Source organism: Pleuronectes platessa, chromosome 14, assembly GCF_947347685.1.
Source record: "Pleuronectes platessa chromosome 14, fPlePla1.1, whole genome shotgun sequence".
NCBI lineage: Eukaryota > Metazoa > Chordata > Actinopteri > Pleuronectiformes > Pleuronectidae > Pleuronectes > Pleuronectes platessa.
This window is the reverse complement of record NC_070639.1, coordinates 12,154,391-12,176,507: the sequence shown is the minus strand read 5'-3', so window position 1 is coordinate 12,176,507 and position 22,117 is coordinate 12,154,391. Positions and strand designations below refer to the sequence as shown.

The 22,117-nt window shown below is 41.3% G+C and overlaps 1 protein-coding gene across 1 annotated transcript; it reads left to right on the top strand.

Moving 5' to 3' along the window:
- Positions 1–3,839: 3,839 nt before the first annotated feature.
- On the top strand, positions 3,840–15,909 carry LOC128456251 (eukaryotic translation initiation factor 4 gamma 3-like). The gene is made up of 25 exons (XM_053440346.1): positions 3,840–3,848; positions 4,257–4,418; positions 4,720–4,875; positions 5,172–5,369; positions 6,074–6,226; positions 6,308–6,541; positions 7,111–7,215; positions 7,681–7,819; positions 8,155–8,182; positions 8,333–8,411; positions 9,167–9,201; positions 9,502–9,609; positions 9,711–9,828; positions 9,948–10,120; positions 10,707–10,832; positions 10,957–11,038; positions 11,467–11,565; positions 11,766–11,912; positions 12,248–12,438; positions 12,749–12,894; positions 13,359–13,581; positions 14,051–14,351; positions 14,758–14,887; positions 15,003–15,146; positions 15,676–15,909. The coding sequence occupies exons 1-25, from the start codon at positions 3,840–3,842 to the stop codon at positions 15,834–15,836; spliced, it is 3,447 nt and encodes a 1,148-aa protein (XP_053296321.1). The 3' UTR covers positions 15,837–15,909.
- Positions 15,910–22,117: the final 6,208 nt, after the last annotated feature.

Here is a 22,117-nt window from a genome sequence, read left to right as displayed (position 1 = left end):
TCGTCTGAGTCTGTTATGGGATCGTCAGTGTCAGGAACTGTTAATGTGGAAGGAGCCGGAGAGACCCAGTTTGAGAGTGACAGTGTGTCTTTTATTGCCAGTGGCAGTCTTGATGCTGACGATGACAAAGATTCAACTGCATCTGATGTACTTAGTCAGGGTGTATCGACTGAACTAGAACCTGTAGATTCTGAGAGGAGGACCATAGATTGGATCACTCAACTGTCGACGCCATGTCCATCAGTAGTGGCTATTTCTGACCACCAGAGCGTGACCTTTGGTTCCCAAGAATCCTCGGTTTTACAAGAGGACAATCTGCTAGCTGACTCAGTTATTTGTAATGTCAGCCCTGGGACTGCTGTAGACAATTCAGCACATGTGAGGGAGTCGGACTGTGATACTGTGACAAAGACTTCTCATACTGACGTGGAACATACTGTAGACCAGACTTCACAAATACCCTGTGACCACTCTTTTGCACAAACTCAGGTTAGATCTAGATTTGGTCGGCTGGTTAAACCTGTTAACAGGTTCCTACAAACCATGTCTAGGCAGGATGTTGTTCAGGACAAGTTTGGTGTGTAGTCTATGTTCCAAGCGTTCAATGATTAGGGTTGTATTCAGCTAGTCTACGCCTTAATAAGTCTGAATGTTTTGTTTTGGTTTAATACTCCATTGTTTTTGTTTTCTGCTATGCACAAGTTGCATTACACAATGTGTTAGGGTCTTGTGGGGTGTACAAGGCACCCCGTTGCCAGTTGATGGACCTGCCAAAGACAATGATGGTGCACTTCTACACCTGCATCATCGAGTCCATCCTCACCTCCTCCATCTCCATCTGGTTCGCTGCTGCCACTGCCAACGACAAAAGGAGGCTGCAGCGGATCATCCGTTCTGCTGAGAAGGTGATCGGCTGCAATCTGCCATCTCTTCAGGACCTGTTTGCCTCTAGGACCCTGAGGCGGGCAGGTAAGATTGTGGCTGATCCCTCCCACCCGGGTCACAAACTATTTGAGGTTCTTCCCTCGGGCAGGAGGCTGCGGGCCATCAGGACCAAAACCTCCCGCCACAAGACCAGCTTCTTACCGGCTGCAGTTGGCCTCATAAACAAGGCCCGGGACCCCCACCTGACTCAGACTTTTATTCCGCCCCCTCACCTTTAGGATGTGTTAAATTAACACATTACATCATATTATACTATACTGCATCACATTGCATATTGCAATCGGACACTGTTTACTGTTTTGCATTTTGCATATCACTTTTTACATTTTTTATCTTTTATATATTTTTATTCAGTAATGTTTATGTCGAAATAAATGTTACTTTGTATAGATATTTTGTATTTTTGTATTGTATATTTGTATTTGTGAATTTTATTAAGTTACTATTTTATTTTGATAGTGCTACTTGTGGAGATGATGTCGTTGTGCACCACCTTTTGTGCTCCCCAAAAGTTTGTTACTTCCTGTTAGCCCTTCCCTCCCTCAGTTTAGTTTTTCATCACTGAGGGTGAGTCACCTGTGGATTGTATGTTGCGTGTATGAATACATGTTGATGTGTGAATTGTTGAATGGCAAGAACAGTACTAAAGCACTTTGAGAGGTCATCAAGACTAGAAAACAACTATACAGATATAGACCATAAAGAAAATGATAATAAATCTGTTTTTTCCATTGTTAGGGTTCAATTAAAAGTTAATTTGCTCCAAATGTAATTGGTTCTTCTCTGACCCAATCTGCTTCTTTCCACTTAGTGTGCTGCTCCCCCTTTGCAGTTGTAATTTGACAGCGGTGAAAACATGGATGGTGTCTTTAATTATCTAGTTTTGTCACAACTGAAGGAGATGCTGAACATCTCTACCAGTGGATACAAAAATACTTAAAGGGTCCTCTGTTCACTATTAACTATAATTTAAGTTTAAAAAAAGAGGGCAGCTCATTCTTGTCTCCCCCTCAGAGCCCGAAGCCACGGAGGAGGAGCCGGCAGCATCTTCAACCAAGGAGGCTGAGACTAAGGAGGGTGACAGCAAGGCGGGGGCAGGCGATGCAGGGCCCACAGAGAACGGAGAGCAGAAGGCCGATGACGAAGCCGGGGAGGAGAAGGAAGGAAAGGGCACAGAGAAGAAAGAGTGAGTCTCAACCAGAGAACGAGTTTGTCAACTCTGAACACTGCGATATTTCACTTTGATATCACTTTTATATGTTTATATGATCCTTACCTTTGCTGGATAACTGCAGACTGCTCCTCATGGTCGCAGCGTTGCATTTCCACAAGATTACATTACATTACATTTAGCTGACGCTATTATCCAAACAGACTTACAATAAGTGCATTCAACCCTGAGGGTACAAACCTAGAACAACAAGAATCAAGAAAGTACAATTTCTTCAAAAATAAAGCAAAACTACAAAGTGCTATAAGTAAGTGCATTTTAAGTGCTACTAAATTGTTAGTTTCAAATTTTTATTCAAGGTATAGTCGGAAGAGGTAAGTTTTTAGTTTGCGGCAGATGTGTGAACTTTCTGGTGTCCGGATGTCGATGGGGACCTCATTCCACCATTTAGGAGCCAGGACAGCAAACAGTCGTGATTTTGACATGTGACCTGTCACGCCACACTCATCCCCCTCTTTTTGGTTACAGTTTAGATATGATTATAATCTGCACACACCGGTGTTGTAAACCGTTCTAATATTAAGTGTATAATTATGTCTTCAGAGAGAAGTGGAGAGACTTGATGTGGACTGTTATCAACAGCTCTGTGGGAGATTATCACCTTGAATATTACAGATGAGGTAGAAAGACATTTTATCTATTTGTACAATGTTTTATTTCTTTCAATACGTTTATCCAAAGCGTCTTACAATATGTGCATTTAACCATGAGGATACAAACCCAGAGCCCAGTACATCGGTTCTGTTTGAAAATCTGTGGTGCTTCCACCTGCTGAACACAGAATAAACTATAAGAACCAGATGGAACATACACAACACATAACATTATTTTACAGTGAGTTTCTTTTCATTAACATGGGAATTGACCCCTTCTTGGAGCCCGCCACTAGTGGCCACCCAGTGAACTGCAGCTTGTCCAAGATGCGCCTCGGCTTAAAGGCAGATTTTTCGTTGTCCATGATGCGCCTCGGCTTAAAGGAAGATTTTTCTTTGTCCTATAATGTCCTATGTTATTCCTTTGATGTTTATTTGTAGTCATTCCTTCTCTCCCTCATTGCTGGACATCTACTCACAAACCACAAGTTTGTTACAGAGTCACGACAGACGCATCATCTGGTAATTTACCCAACTGTAAGTTCCCTCCTGCTTCTCTTCTTCCACCATCATCATCAAAACCGTATCTTTTCCCAGTGTCAGAAGACAAAGATATAAGGGAATGTCTTTAGTTATTCAGTTATTGATGAGAATTATATTACGTTAATTATTGATATCATTTTTGTATCTAGCTCCCTGTACTATTTGCCAACTTTGGCTTTTGACTTTGCCCACTAAAGATCAAGGGCTAGGTGATATATCAGGAATTATCATGATAAATGACACAATTCATTTTTTTTTTGTAAGTTTATAGGCAGATATTTTTTCTCTCCAGAGTGATGCTCTCTGTTCTATAATGTGCTCTGTTATTCCTTTGACGTTTATTTGACATCATTCCTTCTCTCCCTCATTGCTGGACATCTCCTCACAACCCACCAGTTTGCTACAGTCACGACAGACGCATCATCTGGTAATTTACCCAACTGTAAGTTCCCTCCTGCTTCTCTTCTTCCACCATCATCATCATAACCATATCTTTTCCCAGTGTCAGAAGACAAAGATATAAGGGAATGTCGAATGTGAATGTAGTTATTCAATTATTGATGAGAATTATATTACGATAATTATTGATATGGTTTTTGTGCCTAGCTCCCTGTACTATTTGCTAAACTTTGGCTTTTGACTTTGTCCACTAAAGATCAAGGGCTAGGTGATATATCAGAAACCCAACAGATTGCTACTGAGACGTGACAGACACATCATCAGGTAATTATTCCCTGGTTATTCGTAAAACTTTTTGGAATTGTATATAATGTTATTTAATAGATGTCCATCTGAACTTTGACTTAAACATAAGAAGAATAGTCGTCTAAAAAACTGAACTTGTTTGTACTTTAGATCAAAGCATGGCAGCCTGCAGAAATGAGTCAGCTGTCTCTGGGATCGTTCTTAATGTCTTCTGTGTTTCTCTCCCATCTTACCTACAGTTTTTCCAGAGGACTCAGATACAGACTGCTAGGCCCACCATCCCGACAAACACGTCTTCCAAACAGCCTGTCTCACAGACTCCTCTAGCCGTCTACCCAACTAATCAGCCAATCATGAAGCCCATGGCACCCATGCCTTTCCCTTCCCTGCGGGCTGCACAGGTGAAAGAAACACACTGACCTGTTTACAGTTGATGGTTGCTCTCATTCAGGGGTAGGGGAACCTTTTTTTCTATCAAGGGCCATTTCAATATTTAGAATCTCCTTCAAGGGCCATGCTAAATATTGATCACATATCACCCTAGCCTTTCTCTCTTTTTCTATCTATTTTCGACCCTTTTATTTTTGTATCTACCCATTCTTCCGACCTTGGTCTTCATTCTCTCTGGCTCCCCCCTGTCTTTTTCTTTAAAAGATATTGTCATGGTAATAATACTGTTTTTCCCTTTTTTCCTGTGTTAAGCTTAAAAACCTTGGGGCCCGGCGACCACCACCCAGGAAGATCATCATGGGCCTGTCTTTGCACGACGATGTTCAGCTGAAGAAATCAGAGAATGCCTGGAAACCAGGCATGAAGAGGGAAAGCCTCCCAGCGGAACCAGAGTCCAACAAAACACAGGTACAACCAAATATACACAATCTGAAATCCACAAAGCAGTGGGCATATATAGAAATTACATATACAGAATTTTCTGATAATAAATGTTAGTCTACGTGATTGAAGATTTTCAAAGTATTGGAAATTCCAGTAAAAATGTTGTTTAAATCTGTAAATATAGGAAATCATTGTGAGTATTTAATTTCTGTATTACTAGTAGCTTTACAACAGGAGTAGTTTTTCATGTGGAGTGAGAGATTGGTGTTTGTGATCGATGACCTCAGAGTTTAAGTACCTGTTATGACCTACTCCCTCAGGACCTGTTCAAGAAGGTCCGCAGCATCTTGAACAAGCTGACGCCGGAGAAGTTCAGCCAGCTGGTGAAGCAGGTCTGGGACCTGACCATCGACACTGAGGAGCGGCTCAAAGGAGTCATCGACCTGGTGTTTGAAAAGGCCATCGACGAGCCCAGCTTCTCGGTGGCCTACGGGAAAATGTGCCGCTGCCTCGCCACGGTAAGCTGGTCGCTTAGTTGAGCAGAGAAGTGTGTCGACTTTGGAACGAGAGAGTCTTGTGTTTGCAATGTAATTGTTTGAATTGGATTTGGAGAAGTACTTAAATATAGCTTTTTCGTAAACTGCCGCATTCATCAGATGCAAAAACACGATGGAGGAATTAAGTGTAATCTTTAAACCATCTATTGGAGGGGTGTGCACACTGTGTCTCAATATATAGTCAACAATTTGCTAAATGTTTATGCAGCAAATGGATCAATTGGTTCATATTCAGCTCTGCCTTGATGCAGAATAATGCTGTGAAAAGCAACACAATTCAGTACAATGTGATGATGAGGTTTTATTGTTTTGATGCCTCTAGAGTGTACACCAGACGACACTATTTATTAAGGAGTTTGAAAATCAGTCACAAATAATCCTTTAAAACACAATTTATTAAACGTGCATATCCTTAATTATAGACACTATTAACAAGAGTTCTAGAGAAACTATTACATTTTCTGTCTTCCATCATTTGATAACATAACCTTAAAAATATATCAGTCATTAAAATCTAAATAATCCAGATACGAAAATATTAATTTGCGAAATATAAAAAGAAATGTTAAACCGCTGAAAACTTTTTTCCCGGTTAGTTCATTACTTATTTTATTCTAATGCTTATGTTCTCTACTGAATTCATTCCACTTACTTTTCATGTGCAGCTCAAAGTGCCCATCACTGACGCTCCCAACAACACAGTGAACTTTCAAAAGCTGCTGCTAAGCCGCTGCCAGAAAGAATTTGAGAAAGACAAGGTGGATGATGTGGTGTTTGAGAGGAAGCAGAAGGAGCTGGACTCTGCTGCATCGGTAAGTGTGACACCGGATCTTTACCAAAACAACATTTAGTTTCTGTTTCAACTCTGTTCAAGAGGTTTGTTTCCTTGGTCCCATTAGACGGAGCGTGACCGACTTCAGGTAGAGCTGCAGGAGGCCAAGGACATTGCCCGGCGGCGATCCATCAGCAACATAAAGTTCATTGGTGAACTGTTCAAGCTAAAGATGCTAACAGAGGCCATCATGCATGACTGCGTGGTGAAGCTGCTGGGGAACCACGACGAAGCTTCCCTGGAGTGTCTCTGCAGGCTGCTCACCACCATCGGCAAGGACTTTGATTTAGTGGAGGCCAAGGTGAGCTGGTGGTTGTACATTTTACATAAATCTTAAATTTCTTTTATTACGGTCTTAGAAAGGTCTGAGGGGCTACAGATTGAAAACTTTGAATATAATCTACAGGATAATATGCGGCTGGTTTCCCTTTCAAATTAAATATTAAGAGAAATGCATTGTTTGCAGGGATGAAGATGTGATGAGAACTTTTTGTCAGCAGTGTTTTTGACATTAGGGCAGCCAAAGATCAGTTCATGTCTCTGCTTTCATCCCACTAAGATGTTTTCTTCTGGAAATGTCAAATAAGTGATTTAGAAGGTGATTCTGATTTACAATCCCACAGCAGCTGCTTACAAGTAGGTTGTGGTCGTTTCCTCAGCACGGAAGCTTTACGGCTTTTACGGCTGTTGATGAAATGTTCCGGTTTCATCTCAGGCGGTCAGGACTGTTCCAAGTGATAAACTGGACAATTGGTCAACTCTGAAAATAATAGTATCTGCAACCTGCTGTCTGGTAGATTGAATGGAGACATGCTGAACATGACTTTCGTGTCTCAAATTAACCGTCTCTCTCCCTCTGTGTCTCACCAGCCTCGGATGGATCACTATTTTAAGCAGATGGAAAAAATCATCAGAGAGGGGAAGACGTCTTCACGCACAAGGTTCATGTTGCAGGATACCATAGACCTAAGATTGGTGAGTGGGTCTTTGTGATTTGTCTTTCATTTGCACAATTGTAAAGAGTCCAAGAATCAAATTCTTAACCGTAAGATGGATTTTACCAGAGAGATTTATTTCATCGATCTCTCTGATGACCAGGAACATGATACTATATTTTCTGGTCCTATTCTGTTTAATGAATATCTACACTGCTGTTGTTAAGGAGATCTGATGCTTTTTAGAAGGACTGATATAGATAGATACATAGATAATGGCGAAGAAATGTAAGAAAATTCCATAGAAACAACGAACAGGGAAAAATGGTTGAAACCTGAGGAATACGTGATAACTATTGATCTTTAATGAATTCATCAGTGTGTCCCCAGTCATTAGAATATTCCTCTGTGATTGAAGCTGAGCTAAGACATCTGTTTAACACTACAGAATCTGTCTGATTCAGGTTTGAAGTCATTGTTGTTCTGTACATTTGTTTTTCTTCAGCACAAATGGGTGTCAAGAAGAGCCAACCAGTGTCCAAAGACAATTGATCAGATCCACAAGGAGGCAAAGCTTGAAGAGGAAGAGGAGCAGAGAAAAGTGCAGCAGCAACTGTACTTCAAGGACACCAGGAGACGGCCAGGTCAGGCCTGCAGTCTAAATCCTCTTTAAGGTTTAGAATTACATTGGCACAGCTATAGTAACTCAGGACGACAGGCTGTAGACTTCCTGTCCCTATAGCCTGCAGAGATGCTATTGTGCCCAACAGCAGACAGAAAGACCCCTAGCTCCCTCCCATCTGCTAGCTGACCTATAATATTTCATCCTGTAACGCAGCATGCCACTAAAACAGTCAGAAATGTCACTCTGTCTGCCACTTTCACAGCTGTTTGACTCCACTGTTTTTCCTGTGAACTTATCTTAAACCTGTATTTCCCTGTTTGTTTCTTGTTTTTTTGTGTGGGTGTGTCTCCACAGATCCAAGGGAGCAGAGGGAGCAGAGAGAGCAGAGACAGCAGAGAGAGCAGAGACAGCAGAGAGAGCAGAGAGAGCAGAGACAGCAGAGGGATCAGAGGGATCAGAGAGAGCAGAGAGAGCAGAGGGAGCAGAGGGATCAGAGGGAGCAGAGGGAGCAGAGAGATCCGCAAGTACAGGGAGAGGAGACCTGGAAAACTGTGCCCATGAGGAAGAATGGCAGGACCATCGACCCCAACAAGATCCCAAAGATCTCCAAGGTGAGACGAGCTTTCCGAGGCTTCGACACAGATCTTACCATTTTACCTTTTTCTTACCTTCTACTGTGAGGTTTGTACAAATGCACTGCTACAGGAGACATGAAGCTGCTATTTACTTTCTGTCCCTCATAGTTGATTTGCTCATATCTCTACATTGGAATCACAAAAACAATGACAAACAATTACCATGTGTTAACTGGTCGTGTTCCATGGAAACTTAAGCCGTTGTCAGGCGTGACCTCCGGGTAAAATCTGGAGAATTGGCTACAGACTTTAAACATTTAAATAACTTAACTAATTTTGATTTAATGATAGTTTGATCTGAGAGATTTGAAATTTGAATTTGAATTAAAGCTGGAACCTAAAGCAGAGTCAGGACTTGTTAAGTTTCTCTTGTATAATCAGAAATATGTAATATTTTATGATTCATACAGACATTGGTAAACAAGTTTCTTAGATTTTCTACTTATTACTGATAAAAGACTCATAACAGGGGCATTTGTGTCGATTTGTTCCTGCTTCTTCCTCACGCCCACGATTTCACGCCCTCAACTCAGAGTAAATCAATTCAACAATATACATAATGATTTGTATAATGAGTTTAATAATGTAAAACAATTTCAAAACAAGAGAAGCTGAATATAGTATATTTTGTGAAATCAGCAGTGACCTCTGAGTAGAAACTGATCACAGACAACGTGAAAAGTTGTAAGGCTCATTTTTTTGTGCCTGATGGTCTGTTTCTCTTTCTGCAGATGGACGAGAAGATCCAGCTGGGCCCTCACGGAAGGTATGAGATGACAACACTGTCTGATTTGAAAGATCCTGTTGGTGTTAGGTTTCTCTGAAACATGAGGAGAGTGTCTCTGTGATCCTGATATTTATCTTTCCTGCTATCAGGATATTTATAACTCTGATTAACTAGTTTCCATTGACTTAAAAAAGAAATCAGTTTTGTTATTAGGGTTTTGTTTCCTCTCTGTTTAGGGCAGTGATAATAATTTGTAGTAGTTTCCAAATTGGTTAGAAAGCTTTATGTTCATTTACATTGACATCCTTCCTGACTCTTTGTTTATCCGTTCCCCACCAGTCGTAGCCGTACAGAAAAAAAGTGCAGCAACAAGCCGCTGATCTCTGCACCGAAAGTCACTGAGGTCGAATCTGAGCCAGAGCGCAGCAGAGTCCGAGAGCCTGGTGAGACACACGTTGCTGCCCAACACCGGAGTGACAGGACAATAACACTGACACATTCACTCTGTGCCATTAATCACACTGTTGTGACTCTGGTTGTTTATTTGCATCGACAGTGAAACCTGAGCCTGTTCGGACGAGAGAGAAACCTGCTCGGTCTGAGGAGGAGATCGAGAGGAAGTGCAAGTCCATCATCGACGAGTTCCTGCACCTTAAAGATTTCAAGGTGCTGAGATCCACTCAACTGATAACTGATTTTTTTTCTTTTCGATTTCATAGAATAAACCTTCTTAAAGGGAAGAATTAAAGTATAAGTCTTGAACATGCGTCTTTGTTTTGTTGCAGGAGGCTGTCCAGTGTGTGGTGGAGCTTGATCTGGGCTCTCAGTCGCACATCTTCATACGCGTGGGGGTGGAGTCGACTCTGGAGCGCAGTCAGATCACACGGGACCACTTGGGCCAGCTCTTCTTCCAGCTGGCGCAGAAGGGAATCCTGCCCAAACCCCAGTTCTACAAAGGGTCAGTTCCCCTGCTCAGTTCTACTTAGGGTTGCAAAATTCCGGGAATATTAAAAGTTGGAAACTTTCCATAGGAATAAACGGGAATATACGGGAATATACAGGAATAAACTGGACATTGTGTGGCTAATTTATACTAACTGTATTTACCTTGTCATATACAGACATAAATATAAACATTTTGTTTTGTCATAGGCTGATTTGAGCCCTGAGGAAACTTTGGGCACTTGACTATTTGCTTCTGCATCTTTGTGTCATTCTTAACAGAGGTCTTTGCACAGTATTTGCAAATGTACACAGCCTTTGCTTCTACATTGGCTGGGGTGAAATAAAACGATTTATTTGATGTTGTCCAGCCATTTATCTTCCTGCTAATTATTTTTCAAAACCTGTCGATACCAGAATAAGCGAGAATGACCGTCAATTTTCAGTGGTTTTTGGTTTTCTAAAAGACCATGTTGTCGTTCATTTATTTATTTGGGGAACATGTAAACATTTTCTGCTTCTTAACTTACTGAATTTATATTGACTATGTTTTTCGGAGCGGCTCTTTTTCCTAACCACAACGTCCTTGTTTCTTTTCCCAGGTTTGCAGACACGCTGGAGCAAGCGGACGACATGGCCATCGACGTTCCCCACATCTGGCTGTACCTGGCTGAGCTGCTCAGCCCTGTGCTGAAGGAGGGGGGCTTCTCTATGAGAGAGCTCTTTAGGTACAAGACCACAAACGTGTTGACTGTGATGAACTCTGCTCTAAACTAAGCTGTGTATGAAGTAAAGATCTGCTCAGACTTTTAAGATTTATTTAAATTTCTGTCATGTTCTGTTTGTTCACAGTGAATTAAGCAAACATTTGCTTCCTGTGGGAAGAGCTGGGATCTTGATCTCTGAAATACTGCTCATACTATGCAAACAAATGGTAAGAAACACTTCAGTCTGTTCTTCACTCTTTTTTCCTGTTACCTGTTCTCATTATGAAGCAGGTGGATTATAACCAGTGACTCAGCTGTAGATATAATTTAAATACACATAGATTATTGACTTGTATACAATCTATATTGAAATATTTTTACTGTTACACTGCACTGGAGTTCACTGTAGCATTTTTTTTTGTATTATTCATTCAGTGTTATTATTGTGATTCTGCTATAATTATTATAAACCAGTTAAATGAAAAATCTCACTGAAATCAACTAGGCTGATTTGATCTTTTGATTTGAAGCAAATATTTTCTAATTCATTAAGTAAGTTTATGAATGAAATATTTCTCCCTGCTGTAAATTAGACGTAATAGAAAAGACATTTCAGAGCATAGGTTTGTGACGTTGTCCCGTCTCGTGTCCACAGGGCCATCGTACTGTGGCTTCTCTGTGGGAAGAATCAGGCCTCAACTGGACTGACCTTCTGCCGGAGAAAGAGGATGTCCAGGCTTTCATCTCACAACAGGTCAGTGATGAAGGTCAACACTCATCAAGACTCAAGAAATATCAATGGAGGGAAACCCTCTGTTACCATCTATCAGCTGTTTGAAGACTTTTTAACTAATTGAGACAAATAAGAACTTTCTAATGTTTTTTGTATTGTTTCCACGCCGTCCTTCTCTTCTATACTTCCTCACCATATCAATGTTGTCTCCACTCGAACAGAAACTCCAGTTTCTTCAGCCACAGAGTCCGAGTGTCTCAGAGCACAAACCTGAGCCAGAGGGCAGCAGTGTCCGAGAGCCTGGTGAGACGCACTTCACTGTCCAACACCGGACAGACAGGACGATAATACTGACACATTCACTCTCTGCCATTAATCACACTGTTGTGACTGTGGTTGTTTATTTCTCATGTTAAAGGAGATATGACCAGTCAAAGTCAGATTACCCCTAAATAATTATCTTGGAAAGCCCATATCTCCATTAATTAAGATCTGTGATATGACAAATTTCAGTTCCATGTGTTTCTCATGTGACCAAATCAGCACATTCAATTTAATTAAGATCTGTAACTGTTTGGCCAATTTCACATTACTTATATGTGAAGAACTGTTAAGTGTAAATATTACCTTTTGCTGATTGAATTCTGAAGACATGTATTCATCTGTACTTTTCCTTCTTCCAGATGATGCGCCAAACATGCAGGCTTTGAACAGCCTTGCAGAGTCAGAGACTGAGCTGGAGACAGCCGCTGTTGAGCCTTCTCTCATGCCCCCCGCTTCACTACAGGCCCAAGCCTCTAGTCCTGCTTACAGAGAGGCCTCCTCTGAAACTTTACCTGCTGACACCACTCCTCAACAGAACCCAGACATCGAAGCCAGGACAACTCTGGGAAGGTATGAGATGACAACGCTGTCTGATTTGAAAGATCCTGTTGGTGTTAGGTTTCTCTGAAACATGAGGAGAGTGTCTGTGATTCTGATATTTATCTCTCCTGCTAGCAGGATATTTATAACTCTGATTAACTAGTTTCCATCGACCTAAAAAATCTGTTTTGTTATTAGGGTTTTATTTCGCTTCTGTTTAAGTCACTGATAATAATTTGTAGTATTTTACAAATTGGTTGAAAAGCTTGATATTCAGAGTTTCTCATTTACATTGACATCCTTCCTGACTCTTTGTTTATTCGTCCCCCACCACTCGTAGCCGTACAGGCAGGAAGCGCAGGAAGAACAGAAAGCGCAGCGCAAAGCCGCTGAGCTCTGCACCGTCTCAGCCTGATCTGTACACCAGGGGAAGCAGCTCAAAGGAGCTGCTGGAGAGTCCAACCCCGGAGGAGCCGCCAAGAGACAGCGAGCCAGAGGGAGCCGTGCCTAGGAGACCGAATGTCTCAGAGCACAAACCTGAGCCAGAGGGCAGCAGTGTCCGAGAGCCTGGTGAGACGCACGTCACTGTCCAACACCGGACAGACAGGACGATAATACTGACACATTCACTCTCTGCCATTAATCACACTGTTGTGACTGTGGTTGTTTATTTCTCATGTTAAAGGAGATATGACCAGTCAAAGTCCGATTACCCCTAAATAATCATCTTGGAAAGCCCATATCTCCATTAATTAAGATCTGTGATATGACAAATTTCAGTTCCATGTGTTTCTCATGTGACCAAATCAGCACATTCAATTTAATTAAGATCTGTAACTGTTTGGCCCATTTCACATTACTTATATGTGAAGAACTGTTATGTGTAAATATTACCTTTTGCTGATTGAATTCTGAAGACATGTATTCATCTGTACTTTTCCTTCTTCCAGAGGATGCGCCAAACCGGCAGGCCAACCCACCTGAAGCGGCCAACTCAAGTGAGCGTCCCTCAGCCAAGGAACCAGCTTCTTCTCACTTGTCCTCAGTCGAGGAGCTGAAACCCTCTTTGGTGCCACCTCAGACTCTGAACACAGACAAGCCTCTCTTAGACGCCCCTGGAACTCTGGCTGCCTTGTCTGGAGCAGCCCCCACGGCTTTGAACAGCCTTGCAGAGTCAGAGACTGAGCTGGAGACAGCCGCCGTTGAGCCTTCTCTCATGCCCCCTGCTGCACTCCAGCCCCAAGCCTCTAGTCCTGCTTACAGAAAGGCCTCCTCTGAAACTTTGCCTTCTGACACCACTCCTCAACAGAACCCAGACGTCGAAGCCAGGACAACTCTGGGAAGGTATGAGATGACAACGCTGTCTGATTTGAAAGATCCTGTTGGTGTTAGGTTTCTCTGAAGCATGAGGAGAGTGTCTGTGATTCTGATATTTATCTCTCCTGCTAGCAGGATATTTATAACTCTGATTAACTAGTTTCCATTGACTTAAAAAATCTTTTGTTTATTTCGCTTCTGTTTAGGTCACTGATAATAATTTGTAGTATTTTCCAAATTGGTTGAAAAGCTTGATATTCAGAGTTTCTCATTTACACTGACATCCTTCCTGACTCTTCGTTTATTGGTCCCCCATCACTCGTAGCCGTACAGGCAGGAAGCGCAGGAAGAACAGAAAGCGCAGCGCAAAGCCGCTCAGCTCTGCACCGTCTCAGCCTGATCTGTACACCAGGGGAAGCAGCTCAAAGGAGCCAACCCCGGAGGAGCCGCCAAGAGACAGCGAGCCAGAGGGAGCTGTGCCTAGGAGACCGAATGTCTCAGAGCACAAACCTGAGCCAGAGGGCAGCAGTGTCTCTAGTCCTGTTTACAGAGAGGCCGCCTCTGAAACTTTGCCTTCTGACACCACTCCTCAACAGGACCAAGACTTCGAAGCCAAATGTGTGAAGGTACGAAAAGTGAAATCAACCAGTCTCTGCGAGTTAGTAGTAAAAATCCTGAAGGGCAGACAGAGTGGGGCTAAGTTACACCTTGTTGTAAAGTAACTGAATATAATTATATTTCGGACCTTGAAGCTAATGTTGGTCCACGACTGTTGGTAAGATCTCATCAATACAATTCCTGGATCCACCTGTGCTCCAAAATGTTAGGTTTCCTCCCTGGGTCCACAAATATTCATGGGAATCATTTCAGTAGCTTTTGATGAATCCTGCTGACAAACTGACTAAACAAATGAAAACATAAGCTCCAGTTCTAGACCAGAAATACGTTAGTTACACATCTACATACTTTGAACTCTGTGTTTACTGCTCTTCAGTGTCATCACTTCTGAGCTGATTCTTGTGAATTTGACAGACGCTGTGTTTTTACTCCTCCTCCTCCTCTGATCTCTCTGTTTCTCAGGAGAACCTGACTGAATCTCACCTGAGCTCGTCTCCCTACCTGAGGGCGTTGATGACGGCTGTGTGTAAGGCAGCAGTGAAAAGTAAGCTCTCCACCAGCCGGAGCAAAGACTCCTCTGCTCAAATCGCACCGCTGATTACAATATTTATTCTCTGCCGAGCGTATGAATTTAATCTGCCTCCTTCTTCACTGTGCAGATAACACCAACTGTCGAGTGCACACGGCCCTCATTCAAAAGAGATTACCTGTATTGCTCCAGTACCGGAACTCAGAGAGTGAGCGACAGCTGCATGCTCTTCAGGAACTTCAGTCGCTGATCGTCGCCCTCGATCATCCTCCAAGTAAGTTCTGCATCAGAGTTCACTCCAAATGAAACTCACAGATCATCCCTTTTCTTTGTTTCTTAAGAATAAACTGTGTAACAAGTTCTCAGTTGTGATCCAACCAGTGGAACAGTTCAATCTCACTACAAGGTCCATTTAGTAGCTTTTCTGGAGCTTTAGTTCTTGTCACATGATTCTCATCAGCAGAAGAACTTCGCCTTGTTATATGGAATTGGAGATTTTCATATTTCCGTCTATTTTTTAAGGACATTTGAAAAGTTTGGATTAAAACTTTGAATCTCAAATTTTTTCTCCACTGACATTAACTTGATTCGTTCATTTGAGAAACATCACTCCAAATAACTTTTGCTAAACACAATGCCGTCTTCAGTTATTTCTAATACATCAATTTTTGGTTTCTTATCTAGATACAAATCCCATTACTTGAATTGATAACATTAGGAATTGGTCTCACCTCACGGAAAAATGAGATTTATTTCAATTTCGTCACAGCTGAAACGATGACTGACATGTATTTGTTCTCCAGACCTCCTCAAGATATTCTTCGAGTGTATGTACGACGAGGACGCATTCTGCAAGTCGGGGACCAGAAAAGACCCGGCCAATCAGCTGGATAAGGGCGTGGCCCTGAAGACCGTCACAGCCTTCTTCACATGGCTGCAGGAGGCGGAGTCGGAAGACAATTGACGAGTTTGGATTCCAAACTTTTGCAACGTTCCGCACTTTTTAATTTATTAATAATAAAAGGTAGTTAAAAATGCTCGTTCTCATGATTAGTTCTTTCCATGGTTTGGTGCTTAAAGGGCATACGACTCAGTGTGTGTGTGTGTGTCTGTGTGTGATGAACTGAGACAGTTGTGTTGTGTTGGAAGTTGCCATAGCATCGTCAGATGACCTGTGTGATCAGACCAGGAGGAGCAGCTGAGCGATGAGCTGCCGGCTCCTCAGGATCAACGACACAGGTTCCACTCGTTTGGTCTGTTTAGTCATCGCAGCCCAAACAATCAAACAGCACCGTGTCGTTGAAAGTGTCTCAGCAGCTTGTCGCCTCATATATTTCTTATTTGTACCATCTTTTGTATGTGTGTATCTAGATTGTGTGTTTATGAAGCCATGCCATGTTTGAGTGTTGTCCGTCATAATGTGGTCACGTGACCACCAGGTCGCCCAAAACACACCCACTGTGAACATGGAAACCGGAGACGTATTGGTTAACTGATGATTCAATTTATTGGCAATTATTTAGGTAATGTCCAAGCAATAATCTTGCACTGTTAAATATGACTGTATATAATTGTTTCACAGGTATTTTCAAGAACTGAAGATTAGACACAAAACCCTGAAATATTCACTTTACAGTTAAATACGACAAAAGTGGTAAAAGGCTGAAATATGAAAATATTGTACAAATGTTTTATATTATCACTGTTGCTTTTTCTCAGTGAAGGTTAAAGGCTCATGTTTCAGGATATGAGTTCTCTGTTCAGTGTGTGTGTGTTCTTAAGGGGTTTGTTTTTTTTACTCTTGAAACAAGTGACTTATGTTGGCAGATACAAAACGGTTGTCTACCACTGCTGATCACAAGAAGTTGTTTTGTTGTGTCATCATTAGACAGAGGTAACCAGATGTTTGTTCCACTTTATTTCCCATGAAGGTTTTCTTTTATCGGTTTTTACTGGAGTTGTAAGTCTATATTCACAGTTTATTAAGTTCAATATGTTGGTCTACCCATGGCTGGATTACCAACTGAGCAAAGTGGGAAACTAACACAAGGATCCCAAAAGCCAAAGGTTTTCCCTCCATGGCATCACTACATAATTTAATTCATTGAAGGTTTCTTTCCAGTTTGCACCAGTGAAGAAGAATATCATCTATGTAGGATCTTCCATTAACCATTTAATGGTGATATGTTTTTAAACTAGTTTTAAGACTAATATTGTTTCAGTTAATGTTTGTGTTGATTTTATTTTATCAAATTGCTTCAATTGTTTCTCTGTGACAAGAAGTTAAGCACTCACGGAACCTCAGGCACAGTTGTATTAGTAACCAGCCAGTTTCAGTTAGTTATAGTTAGTTAGTTAAATAATTTAAACTTGTCAACAAGCTGTCAAAAAACAAAATCCAAGAAAACTGAGAAACCAGCAAATAATCAGATTGAAGAAACAACGGATTCTTTCCTTTTAACAAAGACCTTTATTCACTGATCATTGTCTACGAATTGATTCATCATCTAATCAGGGAGCTGGTTGGTTTCTGTGTGTCTGAGGAAATCAGTTAATGATTCTTCTATTGTAACAGATGAGGCCTCTCAGACTTCACCAAGGTAAATTAGCTTGTATAGTTTTGGTGAAGAACTCCAGCTCACATGAGTCTTAGCAGACAGGCATCCTATATAAATGTATCAGAGGTAGATAGTTTCAGGGTTCAAAGGTTTTCATTATCTTCATATTCAATTACAATGAACCTGAAGGATGCTTCTCTCTCCAAGATATCTACAGTGCCTTGCATAAGTATTCACCCCCTTTAGACTTTTCTACATTTTAACGACCAATTGCATTCACAAGTCACATTTGCAAGTCACATAATTAGTAAATAGGGTCCACCTGTCTGCAATTTAATCTCAGTATAAATACACCTGTTCTGTGACGGACTCAGAGTTTGTTGGAGATCATTACTGAACAAACAGCATCATGAAGACCAAGGAGCTCACCAAACCGGTCAGGGATAAAGTTGTGGAGAAATATGAAGCAGGGTTAGATTATAAAAAAATATCCAGTGCTTTGAACATCTCTCTGAGCACCATAAAATCCATCATAAGAAAATGGAAAGAATATGGCACAACCGCAAACCTACCAAGAGGAGGCCGTCCACCCAAACTGAAGAGTTGGACAAGGAGAAAATGAATCAGAGAAGCAACCAGGAGGCCCATGGTTACTCTGGAGGAGTTGCAGAGATCCACAGCTGAGGTGGGAGAATCTGTCCACAGGACAACTATTAGTTGTCTACTCCACAAATCTGGCCTTTATGGAAGAGTGGCAAGAAGAAAGCCATTGTTGAAAGGGATCCATCACAAATCCCGTTTGGAGTTTGCCAGAAGCCATGTGGGAGACACAGCAAACATATGGAAGAAGGTGCTCTGGTCAGATGAGACCAAAATTGAACTTTTTGGCCTCAATGCAAAACGCTATGTGTGGCGAAAACCCAACACTGCCCATCACCCTGAGCACACCATCCCAACAGTGAAACATGGTGGTGGTAGCATCATGCTGTGGGGATGCTTCTCTTCAGCAGGTACAGGGAAACTGGTCAGAATAGAGGGAAAGATGGATGGAGCCAAATACAGGGAAATCCTTGAAGAAAATCTGATGCAGTCTGCAAAAGACTTGAGACTGGGGCGGAGGTTCATCTTCCAGCAGGACAATGACCCTAAACATACAGCCAGAGCTACAAAGGAATGGTTTGGATTAAAGAATGTTAATGTCTTAAAATGGCCCAGTCAAAGCCCAGACCTCAATCCAATAGAGAATCTATAGCAAGACTTGAAGATTGCGGTTCACAGACGGTCTCCATCCAATCTGACTGAGCTTCATCTTTTTTGCCAAGAAGAATGGACAAACCTTTCCATCTCTAGATGTGCAAAGCTGGTAGAGACATACCCCAAAAGACTTGCAGCTCTAATTGCAGCTGTAATTGCAGCGAAAGGGGGTTCTACCAAGTATTGACACAGGGGGGTGAATACTTATGCACCCAACAGATGTCAACTTTTTTGTTCTCATTATTGTTTGTGTCACAATAAAATTTATTTTGCACCTCCAAAGTACTATGCATGTTTTGTTGATCAAATGGGAAAAAGTTTATTTAAGTCTATTGAATTCCAGTTAGTAACAGTACATAATGGGAAAAAGTCCAAGGGGGGTGAATACTTATGCAAGGCACTGTATATATACATGTAAAGATGTATAGAAATATTATTAAAAAAAATTCATATTCATACATGTTTTGTAATTATGATATGGCTATATTTCATTAGATTTGTTTTAATTATTTTAAACCTAGGTTTTAATAGTTCAATTAATATATTTTTATAAAATTTCACATTTTTAGATTTTTATTTTCTATTAAAATATATACCTATATTTTTTATTAATTAGATGGTTAATTTTTTTATTAGATTCAATTGTATTATTAGATTTGTTTAATTATTTTAAACCTAGGTTTTAATAGTTCAATTAATATATTTTTATAAAATTTCACATTTTTAGATTTTTATTTTCTTTTAAAATATATACCTATATTTTTTATTAATTAGATGATTAATTTTTTTATTAGATTCAATTGTATTATTAGTCTCCATTTTTTTTAAGTTTCAATATCTATAAATGAAATAAAATATAAACAAACATAAATACAATCATAGCAGCCCACAAATCCAAGATCAGATTATTCTTTAGACGCATTTGTTCCAGAAATGAGGAATAACTTAAAACCAAGATGACATTTGTCGAATCAGTTAATCGACACAAAGCTGCACATAGAATAAGATTCCTCGTATATGTATCTATATGTTTAATCAGGTGGTTTAAATAAGCATCTGTTGAATGACACATACACTGTGAGTTGAATTAAAAACGCATAAATATCAGTATTATATTGAACATGGCTCCTCACACTTGCACCATGTTTTTGAATACATTTTAAACTTTGGAGGGGAAACAGCGCCCCCCGGCGGCCGGCCGGCGCCACGACTATGGGACACCTGGTCGTAATGGGGCGGGGCCGCTAAGCAGGAATCTAAATAAAACATCGTGCAGGATTCAAACTACAAACTCTTTCACTTTTCTTCCGACTCTTGAGGTGAGTTCGTCCCGCGGTGTCGTTCGTTGTTCGCCGGGCTCATAGATACACGGAGCCGGTACCGGAGAACACGCAGGGGCCGCTGGGTGTCCGCTCCTCTCTCCCCCCCCCCCCCCACCCCCCTACTCCGGGCAAAGTGAAATAAATTTTATCTTTTATCCGTTTGGCTAATGCTAACGCTGGAGTCCTTGTGTAACAGAGTTAAGAATGCACTGTATTTATTTTATTTATAATTTGTATTTGTGAATTTACTTGTGGAGGTGATGTCGTTGTGCACTACCTTTTGTGCTCCCCAAAAGTTTGTTACTTCCTGTTAGCCCTTCCCTCCCTCAGTTTAGTTTTTCATCACTGAGGGTGAGTCACCTGTGTAGAAGCTCTGTGCTGTTTTGTAGTTTTCCTTGAAGGAATGACCGTTGTGGATTGTATGTTGCGTGTATGAGTACAGTGTGCTGTTGTTTTGAATGTTTATATGTTTTGACAATGTTGTGGTTTGAAATCCACGGAGATGTTATTTACATAATGCGGCCGCCATTTTGTTTTCGCTCCGCGGATTTCGGCAGCCTTTGATGTCAATTTGTTCTGTTTTGTAGACTTTTGTATGGAGAAAAAGGAGGTTTTAACAGCAAACCTATGTTGTTGTCTGCAGGTATGTGAGTTTCTTTTTGGATCTAATAACTGTTTCACCAATAATGTGTTACTGAGCAGTTTAGTTTTTCATCACTGAGGAGAGTTCGTCCCGCGGTGTCGTTCGTTGGAGAAAAAGGAGGTTTTAACAGCAAACCTATGTTGTTGTCTGCAGGTGTCTGCAGTTTTTGTAGGTGAATAAATACCCAAAAACCAAGTCCTGAGTCACATTTCTACATCCGTTACACTGGTGCCGTGACCTTTCGGATCATCAGACCAGCTTGATGCTCGTCGCCGTGGATGCTGTGCTGCCATCCTGATCCACGTCTCAAGATTATAGTGCGGTCAGACCTGTAGAAGACCCTTGATTGGGGCATAGCGATTTATACATATATTATTATTTTTTTCTCTTCCCCTCCAGTGTGTTGACAACTGTTTTCATTTCTAAATATCTGTGTACTTCTTATTAACCTTTCTTTTTACATTTTTTTTTATATACATATATATATATGATTATTTTTTTATTTTTTTATACACAACGCAAGTACATTTCATGGTCAAGAGTTGTTTTAATTAACAATGGATGATTTTTCTAGTCCTATTCTGCCAAAAGGTAGAGGTGCATGGATAAGTGCTATTAATAACAGTAAGGATGTGGGACGCTCAACAGCAATGCCGGATGGCTATGCAGATACTGGGTTAGGTCAGATCCCAAGTTATACTCCCACTAATGTGCCTACAGGGGGGGGTCCACATACTTCCACTCCTGGCAGTGATGTTGATGCCATTCACCATCTCACAGACATGGTAGGACAGTTAGGAGCTCAGATTGGTGAGTCTATTGTAGCAAAGCTGATGTCGGCTGGTGTTGTAAGCTTAAATAGTGGTAATCATACTGCTCCTATGACTGAGAACAGACCTAGTGACACTACCAGACATGATGTTCCACAAGTGACTGTACGTGTTAAGCCTGACAGAGAACCACAGACTTTCAGAGGTGACAGCACTGACAAAAACTCAGTCCAGGACTGGATTGACATGACTAAGACTTACCTCAGAAAGCAAGATGTTCCTATACAAGACCAGGCAGAGGAAATTATAAGTCACTTAATGGGCAAGGCCAGGGATGTTGTGAAAATCGCCCTACGCAGTAACCCAGCTCTTGACGTACGACAGAAACCAGAACTGGTGTATGACATTCTTCTCCAGTATTTTAGTGATGCTTCGTCATGTCTTCCTCTGGCAGACTTTTACGCCACTCTACCAAAGCACAAAGAGAACCCAGTCGATTACTGGATAAGACTGAATAAAGCAGCAGATCAAGCCAATGAGGGCCTGCGCAGGCAAGGGAAGCAGACGGAGGACATGGCTGATGAAGTGGCCCTGATGTTTGTCAAGCATTGTCCAGACCCAGAGCTCACGAGCATCCTAAAGTGTAAACCAGTCCACGAGTGGAACTCGCGTGATGTTCAGCTGAGGATTGATGACTA